This window comes from Neomonachus schauinslandi, chromosome 6 (assembly GCF_002201575.2).
Source record: "Neomonachus schauinslandi chromosome 6, ASM220157v2, whole genome shotgun sequence".
NCBI classification, from domain to species: Eukaryota; Metazoa; Chordata; class Mammalia; order Carnivora; family Phocidae; genus Neomonachus; species Neomonachus schauinslandi.
In genome coordinates, this window is record NC_058408.1 from 97,584,546 (window position 1) to 97,604,267 (window position 19,722).

Consider the following 19,722-nt stretch of genomic DNA (forward strand, 5'->3'; position numbering starts at 1 on the left):
TTGTCCCAGGAGTCACCTATACCGATGTAGAATTATAAGTAGAAGCTTTAGCCAAGCATGCAGCAGCCACTCTTAATCAGACCTGGCATGGAGTCACCCTTCTAAATGATGAAACCACATAGATTCAAAAAGTGGTCCTCTAAGGGGCACCCCAGGAGGACCTCAGATCTTTCAGAATATTTTCATAGCAATTCTTTGACCTTCAGCACAACTCAGAAAGAGAGAAAGTTGGGCAAACACAAGCTCCATTTTAACAAGTGGAGAGTGAATTACGGAAGGTTTAAATGATCTGCCCGGGCTCCTGGGTGGCTCAGTTGGTTAAGCGACTGCCTTCGGCTCAGGTCATGATCCTGGAGTCCCGGGATCGAGTCCCGCATCGGGCTCCCTGCTTGGTGGGGAGTCTGCTTCTCCCTCTCCGGCTCCCCCGTCTTGTGCTCTCTCTCTCTCACTCTCTCTCTCAAATAAATAAATAAAATCTTTAAAAAAAAATTAAATTAAAAAATAATAATAAATAAAAAAATAAATGATCTGCCCATGGTCAATGTAATGTAATGGAAGCCATCCAGGATCCAGGAAGTGTTCTGTACATTTGACCTCCCAGCCTTGAGCCAAAACACCAAACTGGAGTAGTCCAGAGAAGGCAGCAAGCAGAACTCAGCTTATCACTTCTAGTTTCTAACTCCTCCCTCTTTTTTCTCTTTATCCCATCAGTTTTAGTTCCAAAAGAACTGGCAGACCAAGACTGATGTCAAACAATTGAAACATACAGAAGGAAAGACCTATCTTAAATACAAACCCTGATTCTCAGTCCCTACGTTTTCCTTTTTCTGGTTGACTGAGGTTCCACATGTACTGGGCTATAGTTGTAGGATGAGGGAAAATGCTGAAGTTCAAAAAAGCTTTAAAATAAGCTCTGTTGGAGCGCCTGGGTGGCTCAGTCTTTAAGCGTCTGCCTTCAGCTCAGGTCATGATCCCGGGGTCCTGGGATCAAGCCCCACATCAGGCTCCCTGCTCCGCAGGAAGCCTGCTTCTCCCTCTCCCACTCCCCCTGCTTGTGTTCCCTCTCTCGCTGTGTCTCTCTCTGTCAAATAAATAAATAAAATCTTTAAAAATAATAATAATAATTAAAATAAGCTCTGTTGAAATGATTGTGAAAAACACACCATTTTTCACCTTGCCAAATATAAAAATTTCCAAACTTACACTCAAAGGCCACTGAAGGTACAGGAGCAAAGATACCTGATGTAAATAAAATTAACTAGAACATTCATTTCAACTATTTACAATCATAGAAACAAAATGTAAATTGTAATTACTTAAACATGGTAGTAAAAATATAATCATTGAATAATGGAAGCACTTGTCTTATGTGTAATTGCTAGCAATTTTAAAAACTTTTTTTTCCTAGAAATGAAAATTTATAACTAAAGCTCCTTTTAGTTATTATTGTTTTCTAATATATACTGAAAACCTGATGTTAACATGTCTGTCATTTCAGAAAAATGAAACTAGAAATACAATTTGAATGAATAATGTTATTCAATAATCAAATGCCGTGAAAAGGAAATAACACAAAGTCTTCAGGATTTAACTCATATTCATAATCCAACTTAATCTTTCTTACAATGTTCAAAGAAAGAATTTTGATCAGTCAGTTCTAAAGTTGAATTTAAAAGAAAATTTAAAAAGTGATGTACACTTTTTAAACACGCCTGGGTGGCTCAGTCGGTTGAGCGACTGCCTTCGGCTCAGGTCATGATCCTGGAGTCCCGGGATCGAGTCCCACATCGGGCTCCCTGCTCAGCGGGGGGTCTGCTTCTCCCTCTGCCCTCTTCCCTCTCGTGCTCTCTGTCTCTCTTTCTCTCTCTCTCAAATAAATAAATAAAATCTTAAAAAAAAAAAGTGATGGACAAAATCATAAATTTTATAATTTAGGGGGAGCCTGGGTGGCTCAATTTGTTAAGTGTCTGCCTTCGGCTCAGGTCATGATCCCAGGGTCCTGGGATCCAGCCCCACATTGGGCTCCCTGTTCAGCAGGGAGTCTGCTTCTCTCTCTCCCTCTCCCTTTGCTCCTCCCCCTGATTGTGCGCTCTCTCTCTCTCAAATAAATAAATTCTTTTTAAAAATTGTTATAATTTAGGGGTCCCTGGGTGGCTCAGTCGTTAGGCATCTGCCTTCAGCTCGGGTCATGATCCCAGGGTCCTGCGATCCAGCCCTGCATCAGGCTCCCTGCTCAGCAGGAGGCCTGCTTCTCCCTCTCCCACTTCCCCTGCTTGTGTTCCCTCTCTCGCTGTCTCTCTCTCTGTCAAATAAATAAATAAAATCTTTAAAAAAAATTGTTATAATTTAGAATCTTATTAAAATTTCTCTTCCATAAAATGAAGATAATCATAGCATTTTCCACACAGTATTTTTCTGTGGACTATGTGTCAAGTGCCTGAAGATACATGTCAAGTGCTCAGGTCTATCTACGGTACACAGTAAGTAATCAATACTTGTTAGCTAATGTTACTCACCAGCACTTTCATGCCAGTATAACATACGGAAATATTTCTATACCAGTTGGCAAACAGCTGTTGTTCCAACTCCCTAACATCCCTCCCAAAACTCTGGTAGCCCTCTCCCCCTACCAAAACTCCCACCACCACTACCACCACATACTACTCATGCATCAATCACTAACGAGTTAATTGGAAATGTTCAGAACCTGTCCTATTTATTAGTACCTCTACAGTTGTATTGTTAAATATTTTGAATATTATTCCTGGTTATTTTTACTACTTATTGAACTTGGATCAGCCATCAAGTAGTCAAGAAAAGCTAAATAAACCCTGGATAAGGCAAAACCATAAATGAGGACTATATATCTAGGTAGAAGGGTAAGGCTGAAGAGTCATTGGTTTCAGAGCCTGAAGTTGTATCTGGAAAGTCTCTAAGACCTGTCATCTAAGAACAAGCCTGTCATCTCAATAACCAGGAAGGTAGATGATTATCTATAGCCATAGTGTCTCCAACATCTATCCAGGGTTTTTGTTTCCTTTTGGGGCCTACATGCTCAACACATCTGTCTACCACTCTCCCCAACCACACCACACATGCAGATCTCAAGGGTTTTAGATATTCTGATACATGGAATTTTTTTTACCACTCCTTTATAGCTACATATTTAAATGACCTTTTGGTATGATAAACAAAACTGCAATGAACATCTCTGTTGCTAAATATCACTGTATACATCTTTACTTCTTCTCTTAAATAAAGTTACTGAGGGGGGTGGGGTATGGGGTAACTGGGTGATGGGCATTATGGAGGGCACGTGATGTAATGAGCACTGGGTATTATAAACAACCGATAAATCACTGAACTCTACCTCTGAAACTAATATTATATGTTAATTAAATTTAAATAAATTAAATTTAAAATAAAAATAAAATTACTGAATTTAGTATATGATAGAGGTGGTACTTAAAATCAGAAAAAAAGGCAAGTTATTGAGTAAACAATGTTGGCATAAATGACTAGTCATTTGGAGAAAAATTTTATTCAATCCCTACTTCATTCTTTATATAAAAATAAATATTAAAGGGGTGCCTGGGTGGCTCAGTCATTAAACGTCGGCCTTCGGCTCAGGTCATGATCCCAGAGTCCTGGGACTGAGCCCCACATCAGGCTCCCTGTTCCACGGAAAGCCTGCTTCTCCCTCTCCCACTCCCCCTGCTTGTGTTCCCTCTCTGTGTCTCTCTCTGTCAAATACATAAATCTTTAAAAAATACATAAAATAAAAATAAAAATAAATAAAATTTTAGAAAACATGATAAAATGTTTTTATCTTAGAACGAAGAAGGCATTTCTAAAAACAACACAAAATTTTGAAGGCACAACAAAAAGACTAACCCATTAGCTATGTAAAACTTCTATGGGTGTGGGGGTGTGGGGTTGGGTGTGTGGGTGTATGTGAGAATTTTGAATGACTCTTCTTAAAAAATATTACAAGGTTAAAAGACAAATCTAAAACTGATAAACTATTAGCAATATCTGACAGAAAAAAAGCAATGTCCTAATTCCCAAATTCATAAAATAATTTTTTATAGATTTTTTAAGCAAAAATGATATTTAAAAAATAGAAGCAACTCAGACTGAAAATGAAAGAAACACAAATGGCCAATAAACATTGGAAAGCAGTCCCGTTTCCGTAGTGTAGTGGTTATCACGTTCGCCTCACACAAACATTGGAAAGCTGATCAACCTTACTCATAATTAATTGCTAAATATTAAAAATTTGGTAAGACCCAGTATTGGTATGGTATGTAAGGGAAAAAGTCATTAAAAGCATTATGAAGATCAGCTTGACAATGCCTATCAAAATTTAAATGCACATATCCCTTGATAAAGTAATTTCCCTTCTCAAAATTTATTCTACAAATAAAATAACACAAGTACAATGTGTTACTTGTGAAACAAAAATTGAAAATATTCCAAATGCCAGTCAATAGGAGACTGGATTAAATAAATCATGATACATTCATAGATTAGAATTTAACATCAGGTCTTTAGAAAAAATAAGAAAGAGCTCTGTATTGATATAGAAAACAGTCTTGAGATCACTGTAAAACAAAGGTTCTGGGTGTCTGGGTGGCTGTTGGTTAAGCATCTGCCTTTGGCCTAGGTCACAATCCCAGCATCCTGGGATGGAGTCTGGCATCAGGTTCCCTGCTCAGCAGGGAGTCTGCTTCTCCCTCTGATTCTGCCCCTCCCCTCTGCTTGTGCTCTCTCTCTCTCATGCTCTCTCTCTCAAATAAATAAATAAAATATTTAAAAAAATAAATAAAATACATCCGTCCACTCCTCTTACCTGCCATGGATCCAGCCATTAATCTGTGCACATGACCGGAAACTCCCAGCTTTGTAGTAATTAACTAGAAATCAAAAACATCAAATTAAATGGAATATTTTTAAGTACTTCTCATTTCACTGTTTCGTAATGAAGAAATTTCAAAACAGAGTTACAGGACTAGTAAGAAGAAAATTAGTGTTAACCATAAGTGAAACAAGTGCAACTGTATAAAGGTGCGCAGTTATAGCACATGGTGAGTAGGTAAGGTATTTCCTCTGTAGCCTTCTGTTCTAGCTCTGCACTTTTACAATCTTAATTTAGAATTGCCAAATATACTATGTTGCACATTGACGACTACATATATTTAAAGAGTGAGTGGCAATAGTACAAATAAAATGCTACTACAGACAATGAAGTCTTGATATAATGATGGCATCAATTCTGACTGATGAGCTTAGAATGTTGTTCCCATCCCATTGCTTACATTTCTTTTTAAGATACCCTATGAAATTTAACATACTTAACCATTTTCTACATTAAGATGTTTGAGAGGATAAACTTTCAGTCCAACAGAGAAGAGAAAGTCAATCAATAAGTAGGATAAGAGAAGTTGTTAACTGATAGCATTACTCAAGAACAGACTTTCAGCATATGATTTCACTATTTTATTTAGTAAGAAAATCTAAAGCCACAACGTTCCTTTCCTACAACTGAGAAACAAAAAGCACATTAAAAAGCTATTAAAATTTTACGGATTTATTATTATCTACTTGAAGTTTATTTTGGCTCTTCCTCATAAGTGTGTACATAAACAATTTGCTCAAAATTGACTAGCAATTCTAGAATAGATAACTCCAAAACCAAGTTACATTTAAAAATTTAAGCTATCACAAGTCTTTCTCCTTCAAAAAGGCATTACTTTACCCATTCATCCAAAGTAATTTTAAAGGCCAAAGCAAATGCCTTTCAACTAAGTATGATATTCAAGGACACAAAAAAGAAAACAATATAAAAGTTCAAGTACCGTTTTATAATGCTCAAATGCCATAAACTGGATTGCACCATAGGGAAAGATTCGAATCATCATTGCACCATTCCCTTTATATAATCCAAGGTATCCCTCCTTCTGGGGAACAGCACGCAATGCAGAAAATACTCCTATTTTTAGAAAAATGTTTAGAAGAAAAATACTATTAAAACAGAGAAAACTATCTAAATTCAAATTTTCATGACAATCACAGAAAAGATTACTATGCCATCATTCATGATATAATTTTGCCTGAGGAATTACATAAATAATAATTTATGTTTAGCAGTTAACCCTACTTAAAATACTAAGTCCAAATTATACAAACATATCTCATGTAAAAATATAAAACATATTTTAGCAAAAACATAAAAAACCCCAGCCATACATTATAGTAAATTATATTTTAAATTATCACAAATTATATTAACTTACAGCAATCTAAAAAATATTAAGAGAAATATATTCAAGGACCAGATACTGCACTGCAGATGAGGGACTCTGAAAGGATAAAGGAAGGTTTCCCAGACTGACCTAGATACATGTGTGGTTTGTTTACATAAGGAAATTGCTAAATAAAAGAAACAAATATTATTTTTTTTAAAAGATTGTATTTATTTATTTGAGAGAGAGAACGCAAGCATGCGTGGGGGTCAGAGGGACAGGGAGAAGCAGGTTCCCCACTGAGCAGGGTGCCCGACATGGAGCTCAATCCCAGGACCCTGAGATCATGACCTGAGCTGAAGGCAGACGCCCAACCAACTGAGCCACCCAGGTGCCCCAACGAAATTTTAAAAGCTATTAAAACTAAATTTGGGGGGGAAATTTCCATTAGGACACTTTAATTAGGAAGACTGATAAAGGCCTGAGTTCTAATCCTATATATTAATGTGTTATTTATTCTATTAATGTCAATCACTACTCTGAAGTCTGAAGTACAGACTTCTCATAAACAAATCACTACTTCCATTATTAAATTATTCAAATTCAGATTCATTTCCAAATTTTCAAACAAAAATTTGATCAAATACAAAAGTAAATCACTAGCCTCACTTACAATTTTAGAATGCAAGCAATCTTTTGATCTCTTCCCAGAAATTAAAATTGTAGGTACTTATTAACATCCAAAAAAAGATATCCAGAAGCATTTTTTAATAAGTAGATATCTAAATGGACTACTAGTCTATTAAAAAGAATTCTATTGGGGCACCTGGCTGGCTCAGTCAGTGGAGCATTCAACTCTCGATCTCGGAGTCTTGAGTTTGAGCCCCATGTTGCGGGTAGTGATTACTTCAAAAATGGCTTAAACAAACAAACAAACATATAAAGCAAGCACCTGTATAACTCCCACCCTTTAAAGAAAAAAGTCACCCTCAATCTTAAAAAAAAAAAAAGGGGGGGACGCCTGCGTGGTTCAGTTGGTTAAGCGTCTGCCTTCGGCTCAGATCATGATCCCAGGGTACTGGGATCGAGTCCCATATCGAGCTCCTTGCTCAGTGGGGAGCCTGCTTCTCCCTCTCCCTCTGCCTGCTGCTCCCCCTGCTTATGCTCTCTTTTGCTCTCGCTCTCTCTTTGGCAAATAAATAAATAAATAAATCTTAAAAAAAAAAAAAAAAAAAAGAGGGGCACCTGGGTGGCTCAGTCAGTTAAGTGTCTGCCTTCAGCTCAGGTTATGATCTCAGGGTCCTGGGATCGAGCCCCACATCGGGCTCCAGGCTCAGTGGGGAGTCTGCTTCTCTCTCTCCCTCTGCCTCTCCCCTCTGCTCCTACTCTCTCTCTTTCTCAAATAAATAAAATCTTAAAAAAAATTTAAAAAGAATTTTATATTCTTTATATATATAAATATATACATATATCTATATACAGCTATGTGTATAATATGTAAAAATTCTCCTAAAACACATGAGTAATGAAACTAGATATACTTCCCCATGCGCCAAAAAAATTCTCTTGCCAGAAGAGGGGGCAAAGGTTAAGCTCTGCTTAATTTGATTCAAATGTGCTTATAACAATTTAAGAATAATCGAATTTAGAACAATGGCTACCTAGTAGGGACAGGAAGGCTGATGATGAGAGAGAAGTAGAGGTTTCAACTGTACCGGTAATGTTTATTTCTGAATCTCTGCGTGGATCCACATATGTTTACTACATTAGTCTTTAAAACTCTTTATCACAAATATTTTGTTAAAAAGGATTTTAACAGAAACCACTAGTAGAAGGGAAATAGGTATAGTATTTTCAAAAAAGGAAATCCAGGGCGCCTGGGTGGCTCAGTTGGTTAAGCGACTGCCCTCGGCTCAGGTCATGATCCTGGAGTCCCTGGATCGAGTCCCGCATCGGGCTCCCTGCTCGGCAGGGAGCCTGCTTCTCCCTCTGACCCTCCCCCCTCTCATGTGCTCTCTCTCTCATTCTCTCTGTCTCAAATAAATAAATAAAATCTTTAAAAAAAAAAAAAAAAAAAAAAAAAAAAAAAAAAAAAAAAAAAAAAAAGGAAATCCAGAAAACAAAGTGGGAGAGATTGCTGGAGAGGACAGAATACAAGAAAGCACAATAAACAAAAAACATTATGATGGTGAGTGAAAAAAAATCAATGATCACACACACACAAAAAATCAGAATGACAAAAATTCCTCTATTAAATGCCAAAGATTCTTAAATTCTGTTAAAAGTCCATATCTAGGGCGCCTGGGTGGCTCAGTTGGTTAAGCAACTGCCTTCGGCTCAGGTCATGATCCTGGAGTCCCGGGATCGAGTCCCACATCGGGCTCCCTGCTCAGCGGGGGGTCTGCTTCTCCCTCTGATCCTCTTCCCTCTCGTGCTCTCTGTCTCTCATTCTCTCTCTCTCAAATAAATAAATAAAATCTTTTTAAAAAGTCCATATCTAATTTATAAAATTCTTACCCAAAGCAAAATAACAGAGAAAGAGCAAGAATGGATGTTGAATGTTTTCAAATGGCTTTTAAATATCCACTGAGATGATTATAGATGATTGTTTTTCTCCTTTAACCTATAGTCTACTATTTTTACTTTGGGAAATGAATGAATGAAGGCTTTCTTTATGGCATAACATTGGACCAATTCTTTTTTTTTTTTTTTTAAGTAGTTTCCACACCCAATGTGAAACTCACAACCTTGAGATCAAGAGCCCTATGCTCTACCAAGCCAGCCAGGTGCCCCAACACTGGACCAATTCTTAGAAATGTTACAAGCATGTTTGGAAAGAATATGTATTCTCTGTAGGGTGTAAAGTTCCTTGTGCATCTGTTATATCAAGCTTGTGTGTTATTTAAATCCTTCTCTGTATCTTTTTTTTTTTTTAAGATTTTATTTATTTATTTGAGAGAGAGAGAATGAGAGAGAGTACATGAGAGAGGGGAGGGTCAGAGGGAGAAGCAGGCTCCTCACTGAGCAGGGAGCCCGATGCGGGACTCGATCCCGGGACTCCAGGATCATGACCTGAGCCGAAGGCAGTCGCTTAACCAACTGAGCCACCCAGGCGCCCCAATCCTTCTCTGTATCTTTACCTATTTTAACAAGATAGGATTAGAAGGAAATAACATTTGGTAAAATATAAGCATGTTTGTCTATGTATACATCAGCTCTGAAAGGAAATGGAAGTAACTCGAAAAATGCTAATTCCAAGGAGGAAATAAGGGAGGGAACAAGATGTTTGTTTTTATACTTTTTGAATTATGAACTTGTGACATCATACATTCAAGAAAACTATAAATAAAAATATAAAAGCAATAAAATTAAAAGTAGGGGCGCCTGGGTGGCTCGGTCGGTTAAGTGTCTGCCTTTGACTCAGGTCATAATCCCAGAGTCCTGGGATTGAGCCCCACGTCAGCTCCCTGCTCAGTGGGGAGTCTGCTCACCCTCTCCCTCTGCTGCTCCCACAGCTTGTGCTCTCTCCCCCATCTCTCTCAAGTAAAATAAATAAAAAATCTTAAAAAAAATAAAAGTAAAGATTTTTAAAGAATCCCATTATGATTCACCTACCTATTTTTACATCACATTTGACTGTAAAAAGCTAAATGAGATAAAAGATTTTCAATATATTACAGAAAAAATTATTTATGCAAAGTGGGGGAAAGAAAAATTCTAATTGTACTCCTTGCTTTTCATTTGGCCAGAATAATTTTGCTTCAATATAAAAAATACTTTCTGATGCCTTGGAAGTAAAGTTACACATTTTTTAAAAGAAGCTAAAGTAGAAGTTTTACTCAATAGCACATTTTCATCATCTTTGTGAATATTCATGTTTGAAAAAGCAAAATTTGGGGCGCCTGGGTGGCTTAGTCGGTTAAGTATCTGACTCTTGATTTCGGCTCAGGTCATGATGTAAGACTAAGCCCCGCGTCGGGCTCTGAGCTCATCACAGAGTCAGCTTGGGATTCTCCCCTTCTGCCCCTCCCCCTGCTCATGCTGTCTCTCTCTAAAATAAATAAAATCTTTTTTTTTTTTTTAAGATTTTATTTATTTATTTGACAGAGAGAGACACAGCGAGAGAGGGACACAAGCAGGGGGAGTGGGAGAGGGAGAAGCAGGCCTCCCGCTCGCTGACCAGGGAGCCTGATGCAGGGCCCAAACCCAGGACCCTGGGATCACGACCTGAGCCAAAGGCAGATGCCCAACAACTGAGCCACCCAGATGCCCCAATAAGTAAAATCTTTAAAAAATAAAAATAAAAAAGCAAAATTTTACAAACTACTTTATGCATGTATATAAAAAGAGAGGCATCTAGAATAAAATGCCCAAAAACATTTAAAAAGAAAATTAAAAGCCATATATATAATTTTTTTGGCTTATATATTTTAAAGATACATGAAACTCCATATACTACACCAATAGTTCATTGTTTCACTCCAGGAATTCCATTTCAAATTTTGCATGTCTTGTAGGGTAACACTGTAACCCATGGCATGTAGCCCCGCAGAGCATGAAATCTAATGTGAATATGTAATCTACTGACTACAAATCAGGAAACAAAACAACATAAACCAGCATGGGGAGGAGGTTAAAGGAATAAAACAATCCTGCTCAAACATTCCTATGTTGGGTTATGGTAAATACCCTGAGATATAGGGTAATATAATTCATCTGCTTTTTAACCCTTAATTTGGACAATGAAAGAAAATAATTTCCTTCCTTTCCACTTTTATATACTGTCTCAATAAGTTCAAAGGTCTGATTCTATGTATGAGCAGCACACTGTGCTCATTGCTGGACAAAGAAATGGCAGTAATTTTTTTCTTTCAATTTTAACTATACTTACTTAGTATTAAAAATATTGACAAGAAAATGAGCTATAGTTAATATATAACATAAATATTCATTACATTTTTTGAGAAAAATCACATTTTAAAAACACCATTGGAAAAATAATTGATTTTTTTTTTAATTGAAGATAGCTGACACAATGTCACATTAGTTTAGGTGTACAACATAGTGATTTGACAACTCTATACATTATGGAAAAAAGAACTGGCTCTTATTCACTCTGTAGAACATCTTTCTTATACAGAGATGCTGCATAGGTCATGCAGAGCACACATCATTCCTATCTACTGAAGCATGAACCTATAAAGCAATGGAGTGCTATGAGTTAGTTGCCTTTACCTAATTTCTTTCTTGGTCTCTGTCCACATTAATTTTTTTTCTTTTAAATCTTTTTCCCTCTAATTGAAAAAGTAATATATGTTCAATGGGTATTAATATTATCTTAGGGGGAAAAATTACCTTGAATTACACCATTGAAAATTAACCACTTAATGTTTGTTTTTCCAGCCTTTTGTCTAAGCATGTTTATTTACATAAAATGCAATATGATTAAACCATTTTATATGTTTTCAGTTATCTAATACATCATGAACATTGTTCCTAGTCAATTAATATGCTTTTTTTTTTTTAAAGTAAGCTCTATGCCCAACATAAAGCTTGAACTCACTAACCCAAAATCAAGAGTCACATGCTGGGGCGCCTGGGTGGTTCAGTCCTTAAGCGTCTGCCTTCGGCTCAGGTCATGATCCCAGGGTCCTGGGATCGAGCCCCACATGGGGCTCCCTGCTCCGCGGGAAGCCTGCTTCTCCCTCTCACACTCCCTCTGTTATGTTCCCTCTCTCGCTGTGTCTCTCTCTGTCAAATAAATAAATAAAATCTTAAAAAAAAAAAAAGAGTCACATGCTCATGGCACCTGGCTGACTCAGTCTGTAGAGCATGCCACTCTTGATCTTGGGGTTGTGAGTTCTACCCCCGTGTTGGGCATAGAGATTACCTAAAAAAAAAAAGAAAAAGAAAAAAAGAGTCGCATGCTCTACTGACTAAGCCAGCCAGGCACCCCCAGTTCATATTATTTTCAGTTTTTGTGTGACTGGAAAATAGCCTACAATATGGATTTATTTATTCATTTAAATTATACTTATTATTTAATATAGCCAATTCCCTACTATTGAACATTTTGGTTTGTTTGTTTTTACTAACATAAATATAATGTTTTGATCCTTGCATATACATCTTTGAGCACATTTCTGATTAGTTCCTTACAATAACCTCCTAGAACTAGAATTGCACACCCAAAGAATATGTATCTTTTCAAGATTTTATTTATTTATTTGACAGAGAGAGAGAGCACGAACAAGCAGGGGGAGTGGCAGGCAGAGGTAGAGGGAGAAGCAGGCTCCCCTCAGAGCAGGGGGAGCCCAATGTGGGCCTCAATCCCAGGACCCCGGAATCATGACCTGAGCCGAAGGCAGTCACTTAACCAACTGAGCCACCCAGGCGCCCTCTTTTTAAGAGTTTTGATGCATATTACCAAAATCCCCTCCAAATAGGCTATAAAAATTTCTTACTCCCACCAATGACATATTATTAGAGTATCCATGTTACTTAAAGTGGCTGATTTTTATGTTTGCAAGGAACAAACAAGGGCTTGATATTCTTTAACAATTTAAGTTTATCTATATATACTAATCGCATTGAATTCTGTTTACACTAAGATTTCTAAAAGGCTTGTTTAACTAGGTGTTTGAAGGAGTAGGGTGCCTGGCTGGCTCAGTCAGTATAGCATGCAACTCTTGATCTCAGGGTCGTTAGTTGGAGCCCCACGTTGGGTGTAAAGATTACTTTAAAAATAAAAAATAGGGGCCCCTGGGTGGCTCCATTAAGCGGTCAACTCTTGATTTCAGCTCAGGTCATGATCTCCGGGTCCTGGGATCCAGCTCTGTGTCAGGCTCCATGCTCAGTGGAGAGGATTCTCTCTCTCTCCCTCTGCCCCTCCCCGCCAACTCATGGGTGTGCTTTCTCTCTCTCAAATAAATATAGAAATCTAAATAAATCCTTAAATAAAGAAATAAACCTTATCTCCATCACTAATTGGTTTTTTTTTTAAGATTTTATTTATTTATTTATTTGAGAGAGAGAGAGAGAGAGAAACAGCATGAGAGGGGATAGGGTCAGAGGGAGAAGCAGGCTCCCCGCTGAGCCGGGAGCCCGATGTGGGACTCGATCCCAGGACTCCGGGATCATGACCTGAGCCGAAGGCAGTCGCTTAACCAACCGAGCCACCCAGGCGCCCTAATTGAATATTTTTTAAAAATCAGGCTGAGCTGGGACACCTGGGTGGCTCAGTCAGTTAAGCGTCTACCTTCCGCTCAGGTCATGATCCCAGGGTCCTGAGTTCAAGTCCCACAGTGGGCTCCCTGCTCAGCGGGGAGCCTGCTTCTCCCTCTGCCTGCTTTGCCTGCTCTGCCTGACGCTCCCCCCGGCTTGTGTTCTTTCCTTCTCTCTGACAAATAAATAAATAAAATCTTAAAAAAAAAAAAAAAATCGGGCTAAGCTGTTATGTGTCTGGAAAGGGCATGACTCTTTGCTCCCAATAAACAAATAGTACTTATTTCAGTGATTCCAAGATTTTGGTTTAGAGAATATCAGTATCCTAAAATGATAATATATTTAACCACTATTGCAAATGAAAAGGTTAAAGTAGATAAGAGATAAATCTCTTGCAAAATTTGTTCCCAAACTTGAACTCCCTTTTGTATACTCTTTCCACTATAATTCACAACCGGAAACAAAGCCAGCAGATGGATAATGTTTTCATTCACTTTTACCTTTAGCATCCATTAACTCACCTAAATGTTTGTAATGGTGATTGTGAGCTTGTAATAAAACCTTTACTCGATCCAAAGGAGCAACTGTTGTTTTGGCACAGCATCCGGCAATACCTAAAAAATTTTTAAACAGTCAGGATGAAATTGTGTACCATTTCTTTCCACATGGAAACTGTTATTTATTCAGCCAGCACACCTTCTGATTTCTAATTTGGTCTCCATGGGTAGAACTGCCCAGTTGCAGGGATATGCAGATGACTGGCCCCCGTTCCCTGTAACTTAATAATTGAGTATGTCAGACTTAAAAATAAATTTGAAGAGCGTAAATCTTCCCCCTAATACCTGATGAGCACTGGCAATCTTGCTAAATGTAGTTATGGAGACAGACACTTGAAGGTTTTTACCCAGCTATGAGGCTCTGTTTCAAGTAACCTCTTCTTCTGGATGACTCTATCATTGAAACAACCAACTTTTACCCATAACAGTCAGCATACCCATATATATTCAGCAATTATGTATTTGGTCCCTACCACGTGCCACTGTGCAGACACACAGATGACAGTAATGTGTGCACATGGGCTTTAGTGTAGGTCAGAATCCAGGGCAGCCCTACTAGCTTGACTTGCTTCTTCTAAGACAATAATATATGAAGACTCTCTGCTATAGACTGTGTCCTCCCAAATTCATATGTTGAAAACTAATTCCCAGTGTGATGGTATTTAGAGGTGAGGCTTTTGGGAATTGCTGAGGTCAGCAGGGTGGAGCCCTCGTGAACAAGATTAATGCCTTTATAAAAGCCCAGAGAAATCCCTGGTCCCTTCCACCATGTGAAAACACTGAGAAGGTACCACCATGTAAAAACACAAAGAGAAGGTGCTGTCTATGAGGAAGCAGGTTCTCACCAAACACAAAATCTGCTGACACCATGATTTGGCTTTCCCAGCTTCCAGAACTATAACAAATAAGTGTCTGGAGCTTCCAGGTTGATAAAAAGGAAGTAAGAAAGAAAAGAAAGAAGGAAGGAAAAAGTTGTTTATAAAACACCCAGATTTTGATATTTTTGTTTTAGTAGCCCAAACAGACGAAGACAATTTTGTAAAGTACCTTACATGTTATAAGCACTTGATAAAATAGGCTGTTACATTATAAAAAGGTGGATAAAAAGTCTCTGGTGTCTTATTATGATTACATTAAGCTCTTCACTACTGCATATTTGATCCAGAAGGTATGAGAGGACTGGGATTTTGTGGGTCGCCTTTATTACTATACAGAGACCAGTACAGAGCCTGGCACGTAACAGGCACTCAGTGTTATTTAATGAATGAATGTAGGGGCGCCTGGATGGCTCAATCAGCTAAGCATCTGCCTGCAGCTCAGGTCATGATCCCAGGGTACTGGGATTGAGCCCCACATCGGGCTCCCTGCTCAGCAGAGAGTTTGCTTCTCTCTCTCCCTCTCCCCCAGCTCCTGCTCTCTCTCTCTCTCTCATTTAAAATACTTTTTAAAAAAAATGAATGTAGAGTTTTACTTCACAAATTTTTTATTTTTTATATTTTTTAAATATTTTATTTAGTTATTTGGGAGAGAGAGAGTGAGCGAGCGAGAGAGAGAGCACACGAGCAGGGGGGCAGAGGGAGAGGGAGAAGCAGACTCCCCTGCGGAGCAGGGAGCCTGACATGGGGTTCAATCTCAGGACCCTGGCTGGAATCATGACCTGAGCCAAAGACAGAAGGTAGGGGCGCCTGGGTGGCTCAGTTGTTAAGCATCTGCGTTCGGCTCGGGTCATGATTCCAGGGTCCTGGGATCGAGCCCTCCATTGGGCTCCCTGCTCCACGGGAAGCCTGCTTCTCCCTCTCCCACTCCCCCTGCTTGTGTTCCCTCTCTCGCTGTGTCTCTCTCTGTCAAATAAAAAAACAAAACAAAACAAAACAAAAAAAACAAAGGCAGAAGGCAGACATTTAACAGATTGAGCCACCCAGGCACCCTTACAAACTTTTTAAAATGTGAGACAAGGGTCGCCTGGGTGGCTCAGCCAGTTAAGCGTCTGCCTTCAGCTCAGGTCATGATCCCAGGGTCCTGGGATAGAGCCCCGCATCGGGCTCCCTGTTCAGTGGAGAGCCTGCTTCTCCCTCTCCCTCTTGTGCACTGTCTCTCTCTCTCTAATAAAATAAATAAAATCTTTAAAAAAAAAAAGTGAGACAAAATCACTCAAAATCCACACACATTTAATAGCCTACCATGTAACTAATATTAATTAAAATTCATATTCTGAGATATCCAAAAATAAAATGCCTATTCATATTCAAATATTAAATCCACATGTAAGTTTCTATATCAAGCTTCTTTTATCTGAACTAATGAAAATCATAGTCATGACTACTCAAAATTGAGAAGAAACTACAAATAATTTGCATTTGGGTATATTTGGTTTCAGAACATTATATTATTTTCTCAGTCATTATGAACTAACCACATAATGAAATTATTTAGAATGTGTTCATTAAGTAGTTTCCTTTGATAGTATCTTAACTCACTTAATCACATTACTTTATAGCTCAATTAATCATTACAACAATCCACTGAGTTAAGTCATGCAGCTTTTATCTTCCTTTTGAGCAAATGAGGTTAAGATAGTGGCCAAGGCCACTGCTAATCAACAATAATAGTTAAGTTTTGAGTATTTACCTTGTACCAGGTACTAGGCTAAGAGATTTTTTTTTTTTTTAAGATTTTATTTATTTATTTGACACAGAGAGAGAGAGCAAGAGCAGGAACACAAGCAGAGGGAGTGGGAGAGGGAGAAGCAGGCCTCCCGCTGAGCAGGGAGCCAGATGTGGGGCTCGATCCCAGGACCCTGGGATCATGACCTGAGCCAAAGGCAGAAGCTTAACGACTGAGCCACCCAGGCGCCCCTAAGAGATTATTTTTTTAAGATTTTATTTATTTATTTGACAGAGAGAGAGAGCACAAGCAGAGGGAGTGGCAGGCAGAGGGAGAGGGAGAAGCAGGCACCCCGCCGAACAGGGAGCCCCACATGGGGCTCGATCCCAGGGTGACCTGAGCTGAAGGCAGACGCCCAACTGACTGAGCCACCCAGGCGCCCCTAGGCTAAGAGATTCAACTCAGAACACTATGCCAAGGCTTTTATGGATACTATTTCATTTAATCACTACAATCTTCTAAATAAGGAAATCTTTTCCCATTTAAAGGATGTGAAGGGGTGCCTGGGTGGCTCAGTCATTAAGCATCGGGTCATGATCCCAGGATCCTGGGATCAAGCCCCGCATTGGATTCCCTGCTCCACGGGAAGCCTGCTTCTCCCTCTCCCACTCCCCCTGCTTGTGTTCCCTCTCTTGCTGTCTCTCTGTCAAATAAATAATTCTAAATAAATGAATGAATGAATGAATGAATAAATAAATAAATGATGTGAAAACTGAGGCACAGGGAGGCTAAAGTAACTTGCCCAAAGGTATTTTGTTATATCACTTGGACAAGGAACTCGTTCAAAATTATTCACACTCTCCAAAAATCTGAAGCAGCACTTTACGAAGAGACACAAATGGCCAAAAAGAATATGAAAAGATACTCAGCATCATTAGTCATCAGGGAAATGCAAATTAAAACCACACATACCTTTAAACACCTATTTAAAGAGAAACACACAATTACACAAACACAGAGGACACAAACTCTGATAACAGCAAGTATTGACAAGATAGTGGGGACACAAAATGGAACAGACACTTTAGAAAAGAGTTTGGCGGGCGCCTGGGTGGTTAAGCGACTGCCTTCGGCTCAGGTCATGATCCTGGAGTCTCAGGATCAAGGCCCGCATCAGGCTCCCTGCTCAGTGGGGAGCCTGCTTCTCCCTCTGACCCCCCCCCCCCCCCCTGCGCCCGTGCTCTCTCTCTCATTCTCTCTCTCTCAAATAAATAAAATCTTAAAAAAAAAAAGAAAGAAAAGAGTTTGGCAATTCCTACTTCACTCCAAATAAAACTTGGAATCTTTACGATTGTTTGGGAAGCCCTTCATTCAGCCTCCTATCACCTCTAACCTCCTTCCCCCATCAACACTTGGCTCCAGCTACATAGCTTTTCTTAAAGCCTGAAATGCTCCTCTTGAGACATCAACTTGCAAACTCCCTCACTACTTCAAGTCTGCTCAAGTGTCATTCTCTCCAAGAGATTTATCATGACTGTCCTAATTAACATTACACCCACTCAGCCTCTGCATTTCCTTGCCCCATTCTTTTTACTCCTTCCCATTGCATTCATCACCTTCTAACATACTATATAACTTACTTTCTCATTTTACTTACTCTCTTTCTCCCCTCAACTCTTCAATCAGTGTAAACTCCAGGATCTTTGTTTTGTTCCCTGATACACACTGAGCATGTAGCAGGCACTCATATTCCTTGTATAAATGAATGAATGCCGTTTTTATCAGAACAAAATAAATTCTTAATACTACTGCACCCTACAGATATTCTTTCTAAAAGCCCTTATAATGTGGAATTTTAAAAATTCCCAGCTTAACAAGTAATTAAGTGTTGACAACCCAATTAATTAAGAGAGGGTAGAGATTGAAAACACTTCTTTATAGGAAGGCAGAGGAAGTTTCTGAGAGACAATTATGAACTTTCTGGCCTCACAGTGACACGGATAGAAGGGCTGCCCCAGCTACCCGTCATGTAGCTATAGAACACTTTCCTACAATCACTGGAACCAGTTTTGGTTGTAGACAGTTTTACACAATTTCCCAGTCAACTTTAAAAAGCTGACCTCCAATATTTGCCTTCTTTAACGCAAAAGGCAAAATCCAATTCTACACTGGGTCATTTATAGTCTTTATAAAAGAAAGGAGTTCCCAGCATGTTTCACGGAAACCCTGGAGTCTTGGCAAAGGACTAGGCTCTTTTCCCTACCATCCAACCCCGAAGAATGGGTGCTTGGTTCAGCCCGTCCACCTCCCCAGCGGCTCCCTGACAGCTCGAGGCCCTTCCTCACCAGGATCCTGCAGTCAATAATCAAGTGATTATTAGAGCTACAACAGGTCAGGGCAAATAGCCAGCCGAGCATTGAAGCAGCCAGAGTCCAAGAATGTCACTGCGGCCGCAAGCACCGTATATACCCCGGATCCCGCCCTGCCACCCCAGCACGGCCGGGTCCCCCCGGCTGACACCCACCTCCAGCCAGAAAGGAGCGCAGCCAGTAGAAGTCCCGACGGGCGGTGGGCCCTCCGGCTCCTGCCGCCTGCGGCATCGCGGGAGGGGGGTCGGCCGCTGCCAAGGCCGCCGCTGCCGCCATCAGGACCAGTGTCGCGTCGGGAACTCTGGTCGCCAATTTACAAGCCACGGGCTGGGGCCATGGCCACAGCGGGCGGTGACAGAGCACCGACCGCCGCGCGGGCGGGACGGAATAACACCCGGCGGCGCGGCGCAGGCTGATGGCGTACGCCAGGGGGCGGGGCCTGGGCCCGGGTCCCAAGTGGGAGTCACCCGCGCTCGCCACCTCCCCCACCCAGCGTCACCCCACGACCCTACTCCCGGCCTCGTTTTCCAGGCCTTTTCTGTTCTAACGGAGGAGAAGCGTGGCCCCGAGGGAGGTCCCACCAAAATCCCACCACCTCAGAGAGCTCTTCCCGGCCCATTGACTTGTAACTGCCCATCGGGCTGTCTTCTGAACTACGTCAGATGAATCCTTTCCAGAACCAATCTTTGGTTCCGCTCTGCTCTTTCCAGGAACCTCTGAAAT

General features: G+C 40.0%; 1 protein-coding gene across 1 annotated transcript in view; it reads right to left on the reverse strand.

Annotated features, from left to right (window-relative positions):
* The window catches only part of SLC25A16 (solute carrier family 25 member 16), a 50,489-nt gene extending 31,087 nt beyond the window's left edge, over window positions 1-19,402 (reverse strand). Inside the window, exons 1-4 of the mRNA XM_021699652.2 lie at window positions 19,155-19,402; window positions 13,991-14,083; window positions 5,859-5,992; window positions 4,853-4,916 (exon numbers count right to left, since the gene is read on the reverse strand). Of these exons, the coding sequence (XP_021555327.1) occupies window positions 4,853-4,916; window positions 5,859-5,992; window positions 13,991-14,083; window positions 19,155-19,275 (412 nt within the window). The 5' untranslated portion in view covers window positions 19,276-19,402. The remainder of the gene's footprint in view (window positions 1-4,852; window positions 4,917-5,858; window positions 5,993-13,990; window positions 14,084-19,154) is intronic.
* Window positions 19,403-19,722: the final 320 nt, after the last annotated feature.